General features: G+C 40.2%; 1 protein-coding gene and 1 long non-coding RNA gene across 3 annotated transcripts in view; one reads left to right on the forward strand and one right to left on the reverse strand.

Annotated features, from left to right (window-relative positions):
* LOC122563518 (acid sphingomyelinase-like phosphodiesterase 3b) overlaps positions 1-18644 on the forward strand; it is a 42247-nt gene that overhangs the window by 12769 nt on the left and 10834 nt on the right. For both annotated transcript variants that reach the window (XM_087976739.1, XM_043717342.2), the window contains exons 4-6: positions 8632-8775; positions 12399-12568; positions 13340-13520. In XM_087976739.1, the coding sequence (XP_087832865.1) occupies positions 8632-8775; positions 12399-12568; positions 13340-13520 (495 nt within the window). The remainder of the gene's footprint in view (positions 1-8631; positions 8776-12398; positions 12569-13339; positions 13521-18644) is intronic.
* LOC122563523 (uncharacterized) overlaps positions 1-18644 on the reverse strand; it is a 40712-nt gene that overhangs the window by 1347 nt on the left and 20721 nt on the right. The window lies entirely within an intron of this gene.

Here is an 18644-nt window from a genome sequence, read left to right on the forward strand (position 1 = left end):
GCAACCATGGCTGACTGGGGAAGTAAAGGATAACATGAAAGCAAAAGAGAAAGCATATAATGTGGCAAAGGACAGGGGGAAACCAAAGGATTGGGAAGATTACAAAGACCAACAGAAGGCAACAAAAAAAGAAACAAGGAGGGAGAAGATTAAATATCAGGGTAAGCTAGCCAGTAATATAAAAGAAGACTATAAGAGTTTCTTTAGATATATAAAATGCAAAAGAGAGGCAAATGTCATTGGGCAGCTGGAAAAAGACGCAAGAGAGATAATTATGGGGAACAAGAAAATGGCTCAGGAACTGAATAATTACTTCACCTCAGTCTTCACGATGGAAGACACAAGTAAGATCCCAAAGATTTAACAGATTGAGGGGGAAGAGCTGAGTATGGTGGCCATCACCAAGGAGAAAGTGCTAGAAAAAATGAATGGCCTGAAGGTGGATAAATCACCTTGACCAGATGGGCTAAACCCCAGAGTTCAAAAGGAGATAGCTGAAGAGATAGTGGAGGCCTTAGTGGTGATCTTTCAGGAATTGCTAGAATCAGGAAGGGTCTCAGATGACTGCAAAATTGCTAACATGACACCCCTGTTTAACAAGGGACTAAGGCAAAGGGAAAATTACAGATCAATTAGCCTAACCTTGGTCATGGGTAAGATCCTGGAATCCATTGTAAAGGATGAGATTTCTAAATATTTGGGGAAGTGTATGGTAAAATAAGGCTAAGTCAGCATGGTTTCATCAAAGGGAGGTCATGACTGACAAATCTTCTAGAATTCTTTGAGGAAGTGATGAGCAGGTTAGACCAAGGATAGCCTGTTATCAACCTGGACTTTGACAAGGTGCCACACAGGAGGCTACTGAGTAAAATAAGAGCCCATGGCGTTAGAGGCTAGCATGGAAAGAAGCTGGCTCTCTGGCAGAAAACAGAGAGTGGGGATAAAAGGCTCCTCCTCAGGATAGCAGCCGGTGACAAGTGGTCTTCTGCAAAGCTCAGTGTTGGGACCACAACTTTTCACTTTACATGTTAACAATCTAGATGAAGGAACTGCGGGCATACTGGCTAAGTTTGCAGATGATACAAAGATAGGTAGAGGGACAGGTAGATTTGAGGAGGCGGGGAGGTAGCAGATAGATTTCGACAGCTTAGGAGAGTGGACAAGGAAGTGGCAGATGGATTACATGGGAAAGTGAGGTCATGCACTTTGGTAGGAAGAGTAGTGGGATGGACTATTTTCCAAATGGGAAGAAAATTCAGAAGTCTGAAGTGCAAAGAGACTTGGGAGTTCTAGTCCAGGATTCTGTCAAGGTAAACTTGCAGGATGAGTCAGTTAGAAAGGAAGGCAAATGCAATGATGGCATTTATTTTGAGAGGACTTGAATAGAAAAGCAGAGATGTACTTCTGAGGCTCTACAATGCTCTGGTCAGACCACATTTAGAATATTGTGTGCAGTTTTGGGCCCCATATCTTAAGAAGGAGGGACTGACCTGCGATCATGTTCAGAGGAGGTTAACAAGAATGGTCGCAGGATTTATAAGCTTAACATATGAGGAACGTTTGAGGACTCTGGTACTATACTCAATGGAATTGGGGGGGGGGGGGGGGTTCTAATTGAAACATACAGAATACTGAATGGCCTGGACAGAACAGATGTTGGGATGATGCTTCCGTTGGTAGAAGAGCCTAGGACCCAGGGGCACAGACTTAGAGTAAAGGGAAGACCTTTAGAACAGAAATAAGGAGAAACTTCTTCAGTCAGAGAGTGGCGAACCTATGGAGTTCATTGCCACAGAAGGCAGCAGATGTTCGGTCATTGAATATATTTAAGACTTGGATAGATGGGTTCTTGCATATCGAGGGTTACAGGGAGGAAGTGGGAGAATGGTGTTGAGAAACGTATCAGCCATGATTGAATGGCGGAACAGACTTCTTGGACTGAATGGCCTAATTTCTGCTCCAATGTCTTATGGTCTTATGGTCTACATCTTTCCCACTTTCATTTCAGGTCACTACGCAGTTGCATCCCTACAAGGGCAACCAGATGGTACAATTACAACACTTAAAAGGCATCTGGATTGGCACATGAATAGGAATAGTTTAGAGGGATACAGGCCAAATGCTGGCAAAGGGGAGTAGATCAGATTGGAACATCTGGTTGGCACGGAGGAGTTGGACCAAAGCGTCTGTTTCCATGCTCTATGACTGAATAATTCTGTAACTATAACTCTGAGGAAGAATAATTTGACCCATTTTAAAAAAAGAATTCCTTAGTTGATCGCAACAAATATTTTTATTTCATTCAGTCCACAATTATGTCAAATATCAATTAAAAATTTGGATAACTAAATCAAAATGAAGAAGCTAATTGCAAAGTTTTCTTTAAAAAAGAGAGGAATTTTATTACCTACTAACCTGAGGAGTGTTGGAGAGGGAATTGGAGATGCAAGCATGACATTGGTGATAAGTTTTATAAAGGAGTACAGACGGGAAGCATAAAGAGACAACAATAAACCAAAGAACCCATTACTGCACAGAAAGAGACCATTCAATTCATTATGTCTGCACCAGGTGGAAGAATAATCTAGCTGCCCATTCTAATCCCATCTCCCAGCACGTGATCAATGGCCTTGCAAGTTCCAATGCTTCAGGTACAGATCCAGGTACCTTTTTGAAATGCGTAGAGAGTTTCTGCCTCTGCCACCAAACTGGGTAGTAAATTCCCAAGCAGCTGCTTCCCTCTGGATGAAATGATTTTCCTCATGTGTCCTCTATTCCTTTTACCAATCACCTTTAATTTATACCCTTTGATAACCCTAATGTCTCCTGTAATGTAACTGAGTCTTTCTTGATTATTCTCTATCTAGGCCTCCCATTATTTTTATGCCTCAATTAAGTTGCTCCTCAGCCTTCTCTGTTCTAAGAAAACCAATCCTTGCTTATCCAATCTTTCCTTATAGCTGCAATTTTCAAGCCGTAGCAACATTCTTGTAAAAGTCCTCTATACTTTCATTAGAACAATTATATCTTCCTGTAAAGTAATGACCAGAACTGTACACAAAATTCTAACTGTGGAATCTTATACAGTTTCAACATTATATTACCTTTGAATTATATACTTTATTCAACAAAGGAAAACACTCCATATACTTTCTTTACCACATTCTCTCCCTGTCCTGTCACCTTCACCTATAGCCACACATGCTAAGGTCTCTCATTTCCTCTATCCCTCTCAATATCCTCACATTTATTGATATTCCCATGTTTTGTTTGTCTTCCCAAATTCATTACCTCATTTTCTCCAGGTTGAATTCCATTTGCCATTTTTCCATCCACTCAACCAAAGCATTGATTTTGTTCTGGAGTTGATAGCTATCTTCCTCATTAGCAACTGTACTTACGTTTTTTGTCATCTGCAAATTTCCCAAGCATGTCTCTCACATTTATGTCTAAATCACTAATATTTACCACAAACAGCAAGGGACTCAGCATTAAGTACCATTGGACACTACTTTCTGTTTGGAAAAAAAATATTAATCATCTCCCTTTGTTTGCTGTCACTAAGCCAATTTTAGTCCAACGTGCCAGATTCCTTTATGGGACATTGGGATTTTACTTTTCTGACCAGTTTGCCATGTAGAATCTTATTAAATCCCTTACTAAAATCCATGCAGATAGCATCAACTATGCTTCCCTCACCAACCATTACTTCATCAAACTGGGTAAGACATGAAACTATGCTGACTATCCCTGATTAATTTTTCAAATAACAATTAGATTAGATTAGATTACTTACAGTGTGGAAACAGGCCCTTCGGCCCAACAAGTCCACACTGACCCTCCGAAGAGCAACCCACCCAGACCCATTCCCCTACATTTACCCCTTCACCTAACACTATGGGCAATTTAGCATGGCCAATTCACCTAACCTGCACATTTTTTTTGGACTGTGGGAGGAAACCGGAACACCCGGAAGAAACCCACGCAGACACGGGGAGAATGTGCAATTAATTTTATCTCTTAGAATCGATTCTAATAATTTGCCCACCACCAAATTCTGATTGTCCCATAATTATTTGGCCTATCCATTACACCATTTTACAATAATGGTGTACTGTTCACAGGCCTCCAATATTCTGGTAGCTCCCCTCTAGTCAGGATTGAAAAATGATTCTCAGAGCATGCGTTAGTTTCTTCTTGACTCCCCTTATAGGTAGGATAAAATAATCTGGCCCTTGTAATTTAAGCACCTTCAAGAATATCAGACCAGCCAGTAATTCCTTTTCATACATTAACCTTTTGTAACTAATATTTCACACTTCTTCTTGATTTAGAATGTCTGTATTATCCCACTCCTTTGTGAAGATAGAAATAAAGTACTCATTAAGAACCCTGCCCACGTGCAAGTTACTTTGTACAATGCTGTTGGCCCAACCCTTTAGTTATCTTCTTGTTCTTGTTGTACTCTTAAAAGAACTTTGGGATTTCCTTGGGATTTTTATCTGCTATCATTTTTTACTTATTCTGTCTTTACTTTTATAATTTCAGTTTTTACTTCTGCCCCCTTACTTTCTATATGCCTCTAGGTTTTCTTTTGACTGTCGTAAGCTTACTTGAGCTTATTCTTGCTCTGGATAGCCAGGGGGCTCTAGGTTTGCAAGTACCACTCTATTTCATTTGTGGTGACATGTCTGTACTGGCTGTGGAATTTTATGTTGGAGTGGTTCTCACTGTTTCATAGTTGATATATATCCTCAGCAGTGGTGAAGTTTGTAAATATCTTTTGAGTTGTCAGTGAATGGATGCTTCCCAGTTTTCACTGGGTGCTGTCTTCTGAGATGAGACACACAAGTAGAGTGAATCTCAGTCTTTGAGAAACATGTTTTGGTCCTGAAATGTCTTGATTGTAAAAATTAGATAGTGGACAGTAAATTAAATAGTCCATATTGACCTTGTCATGACAACTCTCAAACATTGCATTTCAGATCTTAAAAGATTCCCTTAGGAGAGGGAGAGAAAAATTAATTGCAGTAGATCAATTTTACCATGTTGTGCCAGATCCTTGTGAAATAGTTTAGAAAATCTGCACATTGCTCCTTAGTTCCTCACTGAAACCTTACTAGTACCATGTCTATAGCCAGTACTGAGGCTTTCTTAAATTAATGGGGAAATCTATTCTTATTACTTAGGCAAGTTAAACAATCATGCCAAAACAGCTGGAATTCACATTATAGCATGTGAACTGTGACTGCAGATTCTTAGCATTCAGATATAATATCAATATATCTTAAAACACTTGAACAAATTGACTTTCTGTCCCTAACCTTTACTTCCAGTTGTCACAGTTTTTGATCATGTGTTATGGTTAACCTTTACTATTGTCGTTGCTGTACTAATACTTCCCTTCTTATTTTTCTACATCAGCTGTTTTGTTATCAGCACAAGACCCAAGCTATTAGTCACCCTGTAGAGCTGTTTTCTAAGGTCCTTATTACAACTCTATTGCTATCTTATATCTACAAAATGCTTATTTATCACCTGAGAATAAACAATGACATTTGACAGTTGAAAGTTAAATGTTGGAAAATGCCACCTCGTTCACTAATGTCCTTTTGGCAAGGAAATCTCCCATACTTGCCTGGTCGGGGCTACATGCAACTCTAGACTTACAGCAATGTAGCTGACTCTTAACTGCCCTCTGAAATGGCTTAGCAGGCCTCTCAGTATCAGAGAAATCAGAGATGCCATGTCAGTGATGTCCACATTTCATGAATGCATAAGATGAAAGTAATGTGGAATCATTAAGCTCAGAAAGAGACCTTCTAAAAGAGCTATCCAATTAGTCAAACTCCAAAGTGGCAAAATTCTGTTGATGCTGGCTATTTTAAGTAAATGCGCAATGTTGGAAGAAATTAAGCTTTGCATCTGTCGAGAAAGAATTAAAATCAACATTGAGTCCATTATGACTCTTCGGTACTCGATCCACTCACCTGCTCTTTTTCCTGCAAATTTTTCCTGAAAGTATTTACCAAGTTTCCTTTTGGAAGGTATTATTCAATCTGCTTTGGCTACTCTTTAAGAATGCCCTACATTTTAAGGAAATAAATTATGCTCAACTTCTCATTGGTTCCTTTACCAACATTGAAACTCTTTTATCATGGTACTTGATTGAGCATCTATTTGCCTCAAGTCTGATATGACAGGTAGTAAATAAGGTTGTCCTAAAGCGAAATTAGATACCAAGCCACACAAGATAATATGAGCAGGGGACCCAAAACTTGACTTCAAACAGTATTTTAAGGGAAGGTAGCAAACCTTCAAATTATCTGGGCTTCTCCAACTCTGGCCTCTTAAACATCTCAAACTTTAATGGACTGAGCTGTCACTATGATTTAACTGCCATTGCTGATGCCATAGATTGTGATCTATAGTTCTGCTCTCTGTTTTTCATTCTGGAGGCTCCTTTAGCCTTGGCTAGACTAGCCCCATTGAGTCCAGTGCATCTCTATCTTTGCCATATCAAAGGATGACTATAGCCTGAATCTTAGGCATTCCAATAAACTTTTTATTTACATATTGATATATAGAACACTAAGTACAGCTCTTTTCTTTTTTCTGACTTCAGATTCTTGATATCATGTCCCTGTGTCATGTCAAATGTGCTATTTTCCCAGTTGGCCACATCTGGCACCTTGTGGCATTTGCCACCTCTACCAGTATGTGGTATTGGGTAAGGCTTGTTTGAACGTAGTCATTGCCACCAATCCTTCTTTAGCTTTACTTTGGCTTGGGTCAAGATAGTGACTAGCAATGAGGGCTACCCCACCATAGAGTCTGTACACCAGAAGTGCAATTCTTAGATAATAAAAAGGTTTATTGTATGATGCAAGTGAGTGAAGCTATATTTTAGTCAGTCATAATTGCTAGGATATTCAGTTGCAGATTCAATTGTATCTGTTCCTTCTAAACCTGAGATAAGACTTGCTATCTCCATCTACAGACTATGAAATCAGAAAAATGGGTAGAGTCGTAGAGTGATATGGCATGGAAACAGACCCTTTAGTCCAACCTGTCTGTGCCAACCAGACATCCCAATCTGACCTAGTACCATTTGCCAGCATTTGGCCCATATCCCTCTCAACCCTTCCTATTCATATGTTATCCAGGTGCCTTTTAAATGTTGTTATTATACCCACCTCCACCACTTCCTCTGGCAGCTCGTTCCATACACATACTATCCTACGGGTGGAGAAGTTACCCTCCAGGTTCTTTATAAACCTTTCCCCTCTATACTTAATCCCATACCTTCTAGTTTTGGACTTGCTCCACCCCAGGAAAAAGACTTTGGCTATTCACCCATGCCTGTCATGATTTTATAAACCTCTACAAGGTCACCTCTCAGCCTCCAACATCTCAGGGGAAAAAAGCCCCAGCCTTCTAAAATGGCTTCATCAATGTTTGGTACAGTCGCAACATGATGTCCCAGCTCCTATACTCAATGTTCTGATCAATGAAGGCAAGCCTGCCAAATATCTTCGCCACCCTGTCTACCTGTAACTTCACTTTCAAGGAACTATGCACCTGCACGCCTAGGTCTCTTTGTTTGGCATCATTAACAAGGATCTTACCATTAAGTGTATAAATCCTGCCCAGGTTTGCCTTACCAAAGTGCAACACCTCCCCTTTATCAAAATTAAACTCCATCTGCCACTCTTTGGCCCATTGACCCATTTGATCAAGACCCAATTTACTCTGAGATAATCTTCTTCACTGTCCACTACAGCATTTATTTTGGTGTTATCTCCAAACATACTAACCATGCCTTTTATATTCACATGCAAATCGTTTATGTGAATGATGAAAAATACTGGACCACCACCGATCCTTGTGGCACACCACTAGTCATAGCTTCCAGTCCATAAAGCAACCCTCTACCACCAGCCTCTGTCTCCTACCTTCAAGCCAGTTTTGCATCTAATTGGTTAGCTCCTCCTGGATCCCATGTGATCTAATCTTACTAACCACTCTACCATGTGGAACCTTGCCAAATGTTTTGCTGAAGTCCATAATTATCAACTTCTTCAAAGCCATTACCTTAAATAACATTAGAGTTATATCTTCATTAATCTATATTCGTTTAAATGTTTAATTGCTCCACCATTAGCAACTGTGGCTTCGGCTGCCTGCATTGGATCTAAACTCCAGAATTCCATCTCTAATCTCATCCCGTGAATTTACAGTTGGATGTGGATGATCCACCTTTTGTGTGAAATCTCGTCCTATGTCTTTGACATAACATCCTGTGCTTTTTCAGAGTTCTAGATAATGAAACAATCTTTTTTTTGATTGGGAGGTGATGGTGTTGGACTGGGGTGGACAAAGTCAGAAGTCACACAACAACACTTCATCTGATGAAGGAGCAGCACTCCAAAAGTTTGTGATTTCAAATAAATCAGTTGGACTATAACTTGGTGTCATGTGACTTTAATCTTTTTTTCTTTTAGACATGGTTAAAATGCACATTTAGATTTTTCAATTAGTTTGTTTTTGCAAAGATGTTAATTATTATATTATCAGCCCTTTTGCATTTAAATAAATTTGTTTCTATACGAAATTAATATATCTCAATAGGCACGAAAGTCTACTCTGCAATGGGAAATCACGACTTCCATCCAAAAAATCAGCTTCCTGGTAACTATCACAAGATTTACAACAGAACTGCTGAATTATGGGCACCGTGGATGGACCATCAATCTATCGCTATCTTTAATCAAGGTCTGGCTAAAAGACAAACAGTCCTTTTTTTCACTGACACACAATCTAAATTCAAATTGTAGTTTTCTATTTTGCCTGTAGGGTTCCTGTTCACAGTTTTCTTCACTCTCCCATGAATGAAAACTCATGTTAGATCAATGGTTAATTTTAAATCTGAGATTTATTGACTTTCTGTTAACCAAAGGTATGAAGGGAAATGGGGCAGATAAGTGGTGACACCTCAGCCATGATTGAATTGAATGGCACAGCAGACTTGAAGGGCTAACGTCCTCCTATATTACAGCCTTACAGTTTAAATTATCAACCTTCAAGAGTTGTCTAGACATATTGGCAGGCTATTTGATAAGAGTGGCCATCAGAGCTGAGCCCAGATCTGTTCCCATCCTGAAGACATTAGCAGATAATGACAGGAGTCAAAAAGAACTCCTGCTGTTTGGATGTGACATGAAATTAGTATCTGGTCTGCTCTCTCAAGTGTAGTAAATGATCCTGTTACATCAACTTCAATAAGAGCTGAGGAATTTTTCACTTATTCTGGCCAATATTTATTACTCAACAAACACAACTAAAATTGACTTAATTGATATTTTTGCGACATCATTATGCATAAATGGCAAGTATAGTGATCAAGGACATCCTGAGGTTGAACACCACTTTATATTTATATTACACTTTAACACAGTAAAATATTGCAAAGCATCTCAGAAGCATTATTAAGTAAAATGTGACACACATTTACATAATAATATGTTAGGGTAGGTGATTAGAACCTTGGAAAACATGATAGGTTTTTGAGGAGGGTAGGGAGATTGAGAGGTTTCAGGAGGGATGTCTCGAACTTGGGTCTCATGCAGATTGGGAATAACCATCAATATTGGAACAATCAAGATTGGATGTGCAAGACACTAAATGTGGAGGATTGCAGAGATCTCAGGGCAATGGAAGTTCGAGATGTGAAGTGAGGCCATGGTGCTTATTTCTTTAGATAATTATCTCATTCAAGTTACAAGGTATTTCATATTAAAATTCTACTAGCATCCAGTTTATAACAGACCAATGTGGAAATAGAATACCTTGTCTCAACTGAGTTCAGTCTGGAGTAGTGTTTGACAGTACTTTGACTGTGCACTTGGTTTTCTGATTTTTTTTATTCCACTAAAGGGGTAATAATTTTAATGAACAAATCCCCAAAAACACAATTGACAATTTGCCTACCATTCTTGACTGTCTCCATGATTTGGAGACACCAGTGTTGGACTGGGGTGTACAAAGTTAAAAATCACACAACACCAGGTTATAGTCCAACAGGTTTAATTGGAAGCACACTAGCTTTCGGAGCGACGCTCCTTCATCAGGTGGTACCACCTGATGAAGGAGCGTCGCTCCGAAAGCTAGTGTGCTTCCAATTAAACCTGTTGGACTATAACCTGGTGTTGTGTGATTTTTAACTTTGACTGTCTCTGGCATTTTGCTCTATTGGAATCCACTAACTACACTAGGCTGCTGATCAAAAACAGACAATGGAAATACAAGGCTAGTATGATGAAAAATTTGTAGTTTACATATAAATGCCATTTTTGGAAGTTGGTTTTAAAAATAAAGGTAGATGTGTATTCATTACTTCTGTGAAGAGCTTATTTAAACAAACAAGGTCAGAATCCTTCTGGAATAGTGACTAAATCCAACATTTTGCTGGAAACTAAGTAACTGCAGAGTTCTCTGACATTGATGAAAACAATGTTTGTACTGTTGGATTTACGCCAAGTCAGGCAAGTAGTTTACATAATTGGCTTTGGTTTTCAGTTCAGAAGACCAACAGGTTGAATTTGGAAGCCAATATATTTTCTCAGATAGAAGGAGTTGGGGAACAAATCACTTCAGAATAGTTTACTTTGTCAAAAAATCTGAAGGTTATTAGAACTAAGAGATCTTAGGTTCTCAGATTTGTTAAAAGATTCATTTGGGCCAATTTTGTAAAGTACTGATTGAATTGTCCCACAGTCCAATAAACAGTTAGGTAGAAACATAAGAGTTGAGATGGGGTAAATTCTCTGGATGTGACTCTCTGAAGTAAATAATGTAAGGAAATGGGTTCAGACTTTGTTTTATTGTGTATTAATATCATACACATCTTTGATGTTTAAATAGCCTGGTTGATTGTTTTTGTTCTTTGATGTCAGAAACTTCTGTTTTAAAGAAAATCTGCAGTCTCACGAGAATATGATTGCAGCTAACTACCACATTAGAAAAGAAGATAATTGAACCAGATTTCATTCTGAGATATTACTTGTCCAGTAGTGCCATAGCTGGGACCATAACACTTTTACAATCTTGGACCTTCCCATTAAGCTTGAGGGACTTGACCGTTTTGGTGCAAGAAGCTTGTTTCCCCTTGCAGGAGAGTTTAGGACCAAAGTTCTAAGGAATCACGGTTTAAAGGGGTCACCATTTTAAGACAAGAGATGAGGAGGAATTACTCTCTCAGAAGATGGTGCAGTTGTGAAATTCTTTACTTTGGAGGGGTGTTAAGGTTAGCTGCTAAATATATTCAAAGCTGAGATAGACATAATTTTAATCAGTGAAGGAAACAAGGGTTATGAGAAAAGGCAGGAAAGTGGAGTTAAGGATTAGCCATGATCTCACTGAATGATGGAGCAGACTCAATTAAACTGCATTGGTTTTGATAATAGGGAGAAGTTGGTCATTGGCTTCCAAAAGAAATGTTCGTCCACTACCCCAACATTTTCCATCCTGACCTCAAATTCTCCTGGATCATCTCTGACAACTCACTCCATTTCCTGGACCTCTCCATCTTAATCTCTGGCAACCGACTCAACACTGACATCTACTTCAAAGCCACTGACTCCCACAGCTACCTTGACTACACCTCCTCCCACTCCCATCCTGTAAAAATACAATCCCTTACTCCCAATTCCTCCACCTCCACCGTATCTGCTCCCAAAATGAGCAATTCCACTCCAGAACATCCCAAATGTCCTCTTACTTTGAGGACCATAATTTCCATTCTGGGCCTCCTCCTCCACCACCTAAACAAGGCACCCATAAACTGGAGGAAGAACACCTCATCTTCCACCTCAGGAGCCTACAACCACATGGGCTCAACATTGAATGCACCAGTTTCCAAATCTCCTCTAACCCCACCCCATCCTAGGTCCAACCCTCTAACTCGGCACTGCCCTCTTGAACTGACCAATCTGTCCATCTTCCTTTCCACCTATCCGCTCCACACTTCCTACCAACCTACCGCAATCACCTCCTACCTGCACCCACGGATCGCCATCCCACCTACCTTTCTCACAGCCCCAATCCCCCCATTTATTTCTCAGTCCCCTTCCTCCCCAGTCCTGATGAAGGGTCATAGCCGAAATGTCGACTCTCTTGCTCCGTGGATGGTCCCTGACCTGCTGTGGTTTTTTTTCCAGTGCCACACTTTATTGACTGACTCTCCATCATCCGCAGTCTTCACAACTTCCTAGTTCCAACGAAAAAGGCAATATGAGGAAAAAATTAGAAAAACTAGGATTGATAGGAATTTGTAAAGGAATGAGGGAGAATTGCTCATGGTTAAAATAACCATCTTACTGAATCTTGATTGGCTTTAGGTGCTTTCTACACTGAGAAGCTGCTGGGTAGGACTGACCAGAGAATCATTGTTTTGAACACAAATCTGTACTACAGCAGCAATAAGTATAATGTTGGGATTAATGACCCTGCTGGCCAGTTTCAATGGCTTGAAGAAATTCTTTCAAATGCAATGACAGCAAAAGAAAAAGTAAGTGGCAACTTGAAATATATATACATGTTACGGATTTATTTGAAAAACTGAAGTTGGTGAGGTCTTTTACACCATTGAAAAGAAAGTGTGGAATAAAACAAAGTTTATTGTTCCTACCTCTGAGCCAGGGTGTTCAGGTTTAAGTCCCACATGCTCCAGAGATGGTGATTGAAAATATCTATAGTTATGGTGTGAAAAAATATAAACCAAGTTTGTTTAAAAGACCTTTTTTTAGTAATTCCACTGCCATATAGGGAATTTGTAGAGAATGGTTTAGCTATTTATAAGGTAGGGAAATTAAACCTGGAACAAATGTACTCAGATATACTAACACAACAGATGGAGAAGGCACACTTTTTTGTTGAATGAAGCAAGAACTAAAACAGAACTTTTCCTTGATTGTAGATGTTTTTAATTAACCTGTTGTTGCCAAAGAACCTTATTCTTTGGCATCACCATATCACCAATATGAATCATAACCATTTGAACAATGGTGCCATCATACAAGTGCATACACACCACGCCACTGTCTTCAGGGAAATTTTACTGAATAATCATCAAGAGAATAAACATTGGCATTTCTCCCTCTCTCAAGATGTAGCAGCTGTTTATCACATGCCCAACATTATTACTGCTCAGATCAGCTAATTTAAAATATCAAGGATGCTTTAATATTATCAATAGGAAGCAACTCCCTGTTAAACAATTAGTCAAGTGATAATTGTATTGATTGGTTTATGGACTAACTGTGTATTCTATAATTTATAGGTTTACATCATTGGGCATGTGCCACCTGGTTTTTTTGAAAAGAAAAGATGGACATCTTGGTTTGTAGAACATTTCAATAACAGATATGTTGAAATTATCCAAAAGTATCACAGCGTGATAGCTGGTCAATTCTTTGGACACCACCATACAGACAGCTTCAGGATGTTCTATAATCATTCAGGTAATTAATGCATATTTTACAATTTTCACCCTTACAATCCCATTGACATGGTTCCTGCGTTAGTGTGAAGATCTGCAGAATGACCTACATTTACACACTCACTGCATGAGCATTTGATTAATTAGTCAACTGTTAGTTGGTTACTCAGTTAGTCAGCTGAGTGTTGGAATAACAGCTGAGTCTGTTCCAAGTATCTGCAAACAACCATTTCCCACTCAATACCTGGTTAGTGATCAGGAGCATAAACGCTAACTGATGTTTCTTCCTTCCTGGTTGAAGATGCCCCCTACTGTTATCATAGAGCAATCGTGTGATTTTAAACTGAACCTTTTAAGTCTGAATCAATAGATGTGGGACTGGAAAAGCACAGCAGGTCAGATAGCATGCGAGGAGCAGGAAAGTTGACGTTTCAGGTCAAAACCCTTCGTCGGGATTGGGGAGGGGGAGGGGAGCCCAGAAGTAAAGAGGAGGGGGGTGGGGCTGGGGGAAGGGTATGTGGAATAGGTGATAGGTGGATGCAGGTAGGTGGTTATTGTGATTGATCAGTGGGAAGGGTGGAATGGATAAGTGAGTAGGAAAATAGACGGGCAAGGTCAGTTCAGGGAGTCAAGGAGGAGTGGTGGGGTGGACATGGGAAAAGGCTGGGGGTGGAAGGAATTTGAAGCTGCTGAAGTCAATATTGAGGCCATTGGGCTGTAAGCACCCTAGGCAAAATATCAGTTTATGTTTGGCCTCACTCTGACAGTGGAGAAGGTCAAGGATGGAAATGGCGCCAGTGGAGTGGGAGGGGGAATTAAAATGGAAGACAACGAAAGTCAGTTTGGTTAGACCATGTAGAGCACAGATCTCCAAGTCTGTGTTTAGTCTTCCTAATGTTCAGGAGACCACATCGGGAGCAACAGATATGATTGAATGAAGTGCAGGTGAATTCTATCAAATCTGCAAGGATTGTTTAGGGTCTTGGACGGAGGTGAGAAGGGAGGTGTAGGGGTGGATGTTGCACCCATTGCGGTTGCAGGGAAAGGTATCGAGTGTAGTAGAGAAGTTGGTGGGGAGTGTAGAGTTGACGAGGGAATTGTGGAGTGAATGGTCCCTGTGGAAAGTGGATAAGGATGGGGAAGGAAATATCTTTTTGGTGGTGGTGTCAAATTGTCGGTGGTGGAAATGTTGGAGGAGGATGTATTGGATTTGGAGGCTGGTGGGGTGGTACATGAGGACTAAGGGGACTCTATCCTTATTGTTGTTGGGGAGAGGGGCTTGAAAGCAGAAGTTCTGAAGCCAAATGAAGGAGATGTGGTTTAGGGCATCCTCAATTGCTGAAGAGGTGAAACTACAGTCCCTAAAGTAGGAGGATATCTGGTATGTTCTGGAGTAGAACACCTCATCCTGGGAGCTGATGTGGCTGAGGTGGAGAAATTGAGAGTAAGGAATAGCATTAGCTAGTTTTGAGAAGGTTTGTAGCTCAGGTTGAGATTCTGGATGTAGGTTTGCTCACTGAGTTGGAAGGTTCATTTTCAGACATTTTGTCACCATACTAGGTAACATCTTCAGTGAGCCTCCGGATGAAGCACTGGTGGTATATCTTGCTTTCTATTTATGTGTTTGGGTTTCCTTGGGTTAGTGATGGCATTTCCTGTGGTCTGACCTGCTGTGCTGTTCCAGCAATAAAGTTTCAGCTTTGATCTCCAGCGTCTGCAGACCTCACTTTCTCCTTTAACTCTAACTACCCTGGAGAGAATAGTGGGGAGCCACCTTCTTAAATATTGCAGTCCATGCAATGCCCATAGTGCTGGTGTTAGTTAGGGAGTTCCAGGATTTCTACCCTGTGACAGTGGAGGAACGGTGATATAGTTACAAGTCAGAATGGTATATGACTTGGAGGGAACGTACAGATGATGGTGTTCCCAGCATCTGCTACTTTTGCCCTTCGAGATGGCCAAAGTCATGGGTTTTAAAGATGACGTCAAAATTGAAGCAATTAGCACAGATGCATTTAAGGAAAAGGTAGATAGCGTGTGATTGAGAAAGGACTAAAAGGATACGCATCAGGAAGAGTGATGTTGGGAGACTCATATGAGGTGGCACAGTGGCTCAGTGGTTAGCACTGCTGCTTCACAGTGCCAAGGACACCGGTTTGATTCCAGCCTTGGGAGACTTTCTGTGTGGAGTTTGCACATTCTCGCTGTGTTTGCGTGGGTTTCCTCTGGAATCGAACCCGTGTTCCACTTACTGCTCACTTTAAACTTGTGCCCTTTGGTCTTATGCATGTCTGCTAAAGGAGAAAGAATCCACATGATCTACTCTATCTATGCCTAATCTCAATCGCAGTTCCACCCTCAGCCTCCTTTACTCCAAGGAAAATGAACCCAGCCTATTCAGTTTCTCTTTATATCTGAATTTTTAAAATCCCAAACAATGTGTGTATCTCCTCAGCACCTCTTCAGTGCAATGATAGCTTTCCAGTAGTGTGGTGACAAATTAACGGTTTCCAAAAATGGCAAATTTAAGCAGATCACGCAACCAAGGCCCTGATGAGGGTACAAAGTGGGAAAGTTCAAGGGAACATATTTAAAATCATTCATAACTCTATCCCACAATATTAACAAATTAGAAAAATTCAAAATCAAGGCAGAACTGGTTGCTCTCATGATGACAGAACTGTGCAAGTGGCAAAACAATTTTTTTCATATACTTACACAATAGAATCACACTGTTTACAACAATTACTGGAGTGTCAGTGAACAGTGTTAATACTTTGAATTCTATTGTGGGTTATTATCTGTCCTCATTCCTCTGACATTGGGGATTACCAAATATTTTCCCACTGTGACTCAGTTTTGAAAATTGCTGTGATCCCAGAGAATGGACACGTGGATGGGAGAAATTGTGTGAGCAGAGTGATTTGAGAAAGTTTTGGAGGGATAGAGTTAGGAGTGGAGTGGCCTCCTGTAATTTGCAGAAGTTATTTTTATGTCTGTCATGTGTATTTTAAACACTTATTTTCAAGCATTTAAATTACAGGAGGCCACTCCTGTATATCAACAACCTGAAAGAGGCTTTATGGATCAGCAAACAATTACATTACTGAGTGAAATGCTGAAAATGTTGGAACACCATCACTTGAGGCAACGTTTCTTTGCAGAGACCTCCTTTAATGGCTCTGGATGGTTAGCAATTCTAAAATTATCTTCCACACTTATAATATGCTATTTTCAGGCTTGGTTGAATTTAGTAGCATCCAAATATAGAGTTTCAAGTTTCTACAAGGAATAATTCAGGTTTCTTCAGATCCCAAAATTGATAAAGTCGGGAGTCATCTGCTTGGGCAAGTCTGACTCTGATTCTGAAGCAAAAGATGCAATTGAAAACTTTTTAGTAACTATTTATACTTGCAGTGATTGCAATGAGGTCAGCCAAGTAGACCTCAGAATAAAAGCTCCCTGACTGGGATTGTTAATCTGATCCAATCAGGGATCCCTGGCTAACCGATATAAACAGGAGTATCACTGTTTGATCACACAGCATTGCCCTTTGATGTGAAGGGCATCGCTAGTCACTGGCCACTCGGGTGTTTCCTTTCTTCCTGGTGGTGGAAACTGAATAAAGATTTGTGCTCCTTGTGTCTTTCACTGTGTCTCACACCTGCACACACACAACATGGGTGCTGGGGAAAAAATAAGCACTACCGTAGTTAGGCCATAGTGTGGGGGTTTAAAAAAAAGAAAAAAAGAAAAGAAATAAAAAGAAAAATAAACAGGAGTATCAGATGTTCTATTCACTCTGAAAGCCGGCTCTGAGGGAGCTGGATCAGTGTCAAAAAAAAATAAACAGGAAGGTCAGGGGTTCTGTTCATTCTGAGTGCTGGCTCTGAGGGAGCTGGACCAGTGTTGAGGAGTGAAGGACACTGCATTTTAAAGAGAAGAGGGAAAAAAAACAGCAGTATCAGAAGTTCTATTCACTCTGAGAGCCGGCTCTGAGGGAGCGAGATTAGTGTCAAGGACTCTCCAAATGCAAATAAAGGATGACTTGGTGACTGGATACTAGCCTCGGTGGAGTTAGTTTAATACTTGCATAGGATTTCCAAATGTAGCTTTGGTACTCACTAAATTATCGCTTAGAAATAACATTTCCATTCTTGATCATCGTAATCTTATATTGTCATTTTAGTAGGTTTCAGGATTTTGAGCCGATAAGGGTTAATGTGCCTTTGATCTTTTCAGCATCATTTTTTTCCTTTAAATACTAGATATATGTTTGTGTGCACGCATTGGAACCAGTTTTTAAACACTTGTTTGGATGCGTTATGGCACAAACCTCCATGGCAGGTGGGACTTGAAGCTGGATCTTCTGACCTAGGGGCAGGGATACTACCACAACACCACATGTATTTATCCATGGCCCATAACCTTTCAACTGGCCCATGGCACTTTACAGGAAGTAGCAAGAATGAATATTAGGCTATGAGTAAAGATTAGGACAGGTAAATGAGGACTACATCACAGAAATGGGTTTTGAGAAGGTTTTTAAAAGGATAAAGTAGAAGTACAGCAGAGTATAAAAAGAATGTCCCAAAGGGTGGAGCTGAAGTGACTAAATTATTAGCAATGTTGGGGCAAAGGAATTTGGGGTATGGATGGGGGTTAGGAAGATTATAGAGGATGTATGGAGAACCATAGGAAGAATTAGGAAACATAAGCTTGTTGAAAAGATTACAAGGTGGGGAGAGGTGGGGTTTTGAAGAGATTTTCGTATGAGCGTCCGAACAAAGAAATGAAGGACAGTAGGTTACTTGACCCTTCAATCCTGCTCCCCCATTCATTAAGGAAGGGGGGTGGCAGGACATGAAACCATAGGCCGATTATCTTGACCTTTGTTGTTGGTAAGATTTTACAGTCCGTTATTAAGGATGCAATTGCTGGATATTTGAAAGTGGATGGTAAAACAGAGTTGAGTCAGCATAGCTTCAACATGGGGAGGTCATGCCTAACAAATCTGTTAGAATTCCTTTTACCTCATGAGGAGGTAATGAGCAAGTTATACAAAGAAGAGGCAGTGAATGTGATCTATTTAGATTTCCAGAAGGCCTTTGACAAGGTGCTATACAGAGGCTGCTAAGTAAGGTAA

This window comes from Chiloscyllium plagiosum, unplaced genomic scaffold, assembly GCF_037043375.1.
Source record: "Chiloscyllium plagiosum isolate Xiang-an unplaced genomic scaffold, Cpla_swu_hap1 HiC_scaffold_30, whole genome shotgun sequence".
Taxonomy (NCBI): Eukaryota; Metazoa; Chordata; class Chondrichthyes; order Orectolobiformes; family Hemiscylliidae; genus Chiloscyllium; species Chiloscyllium plagiosum.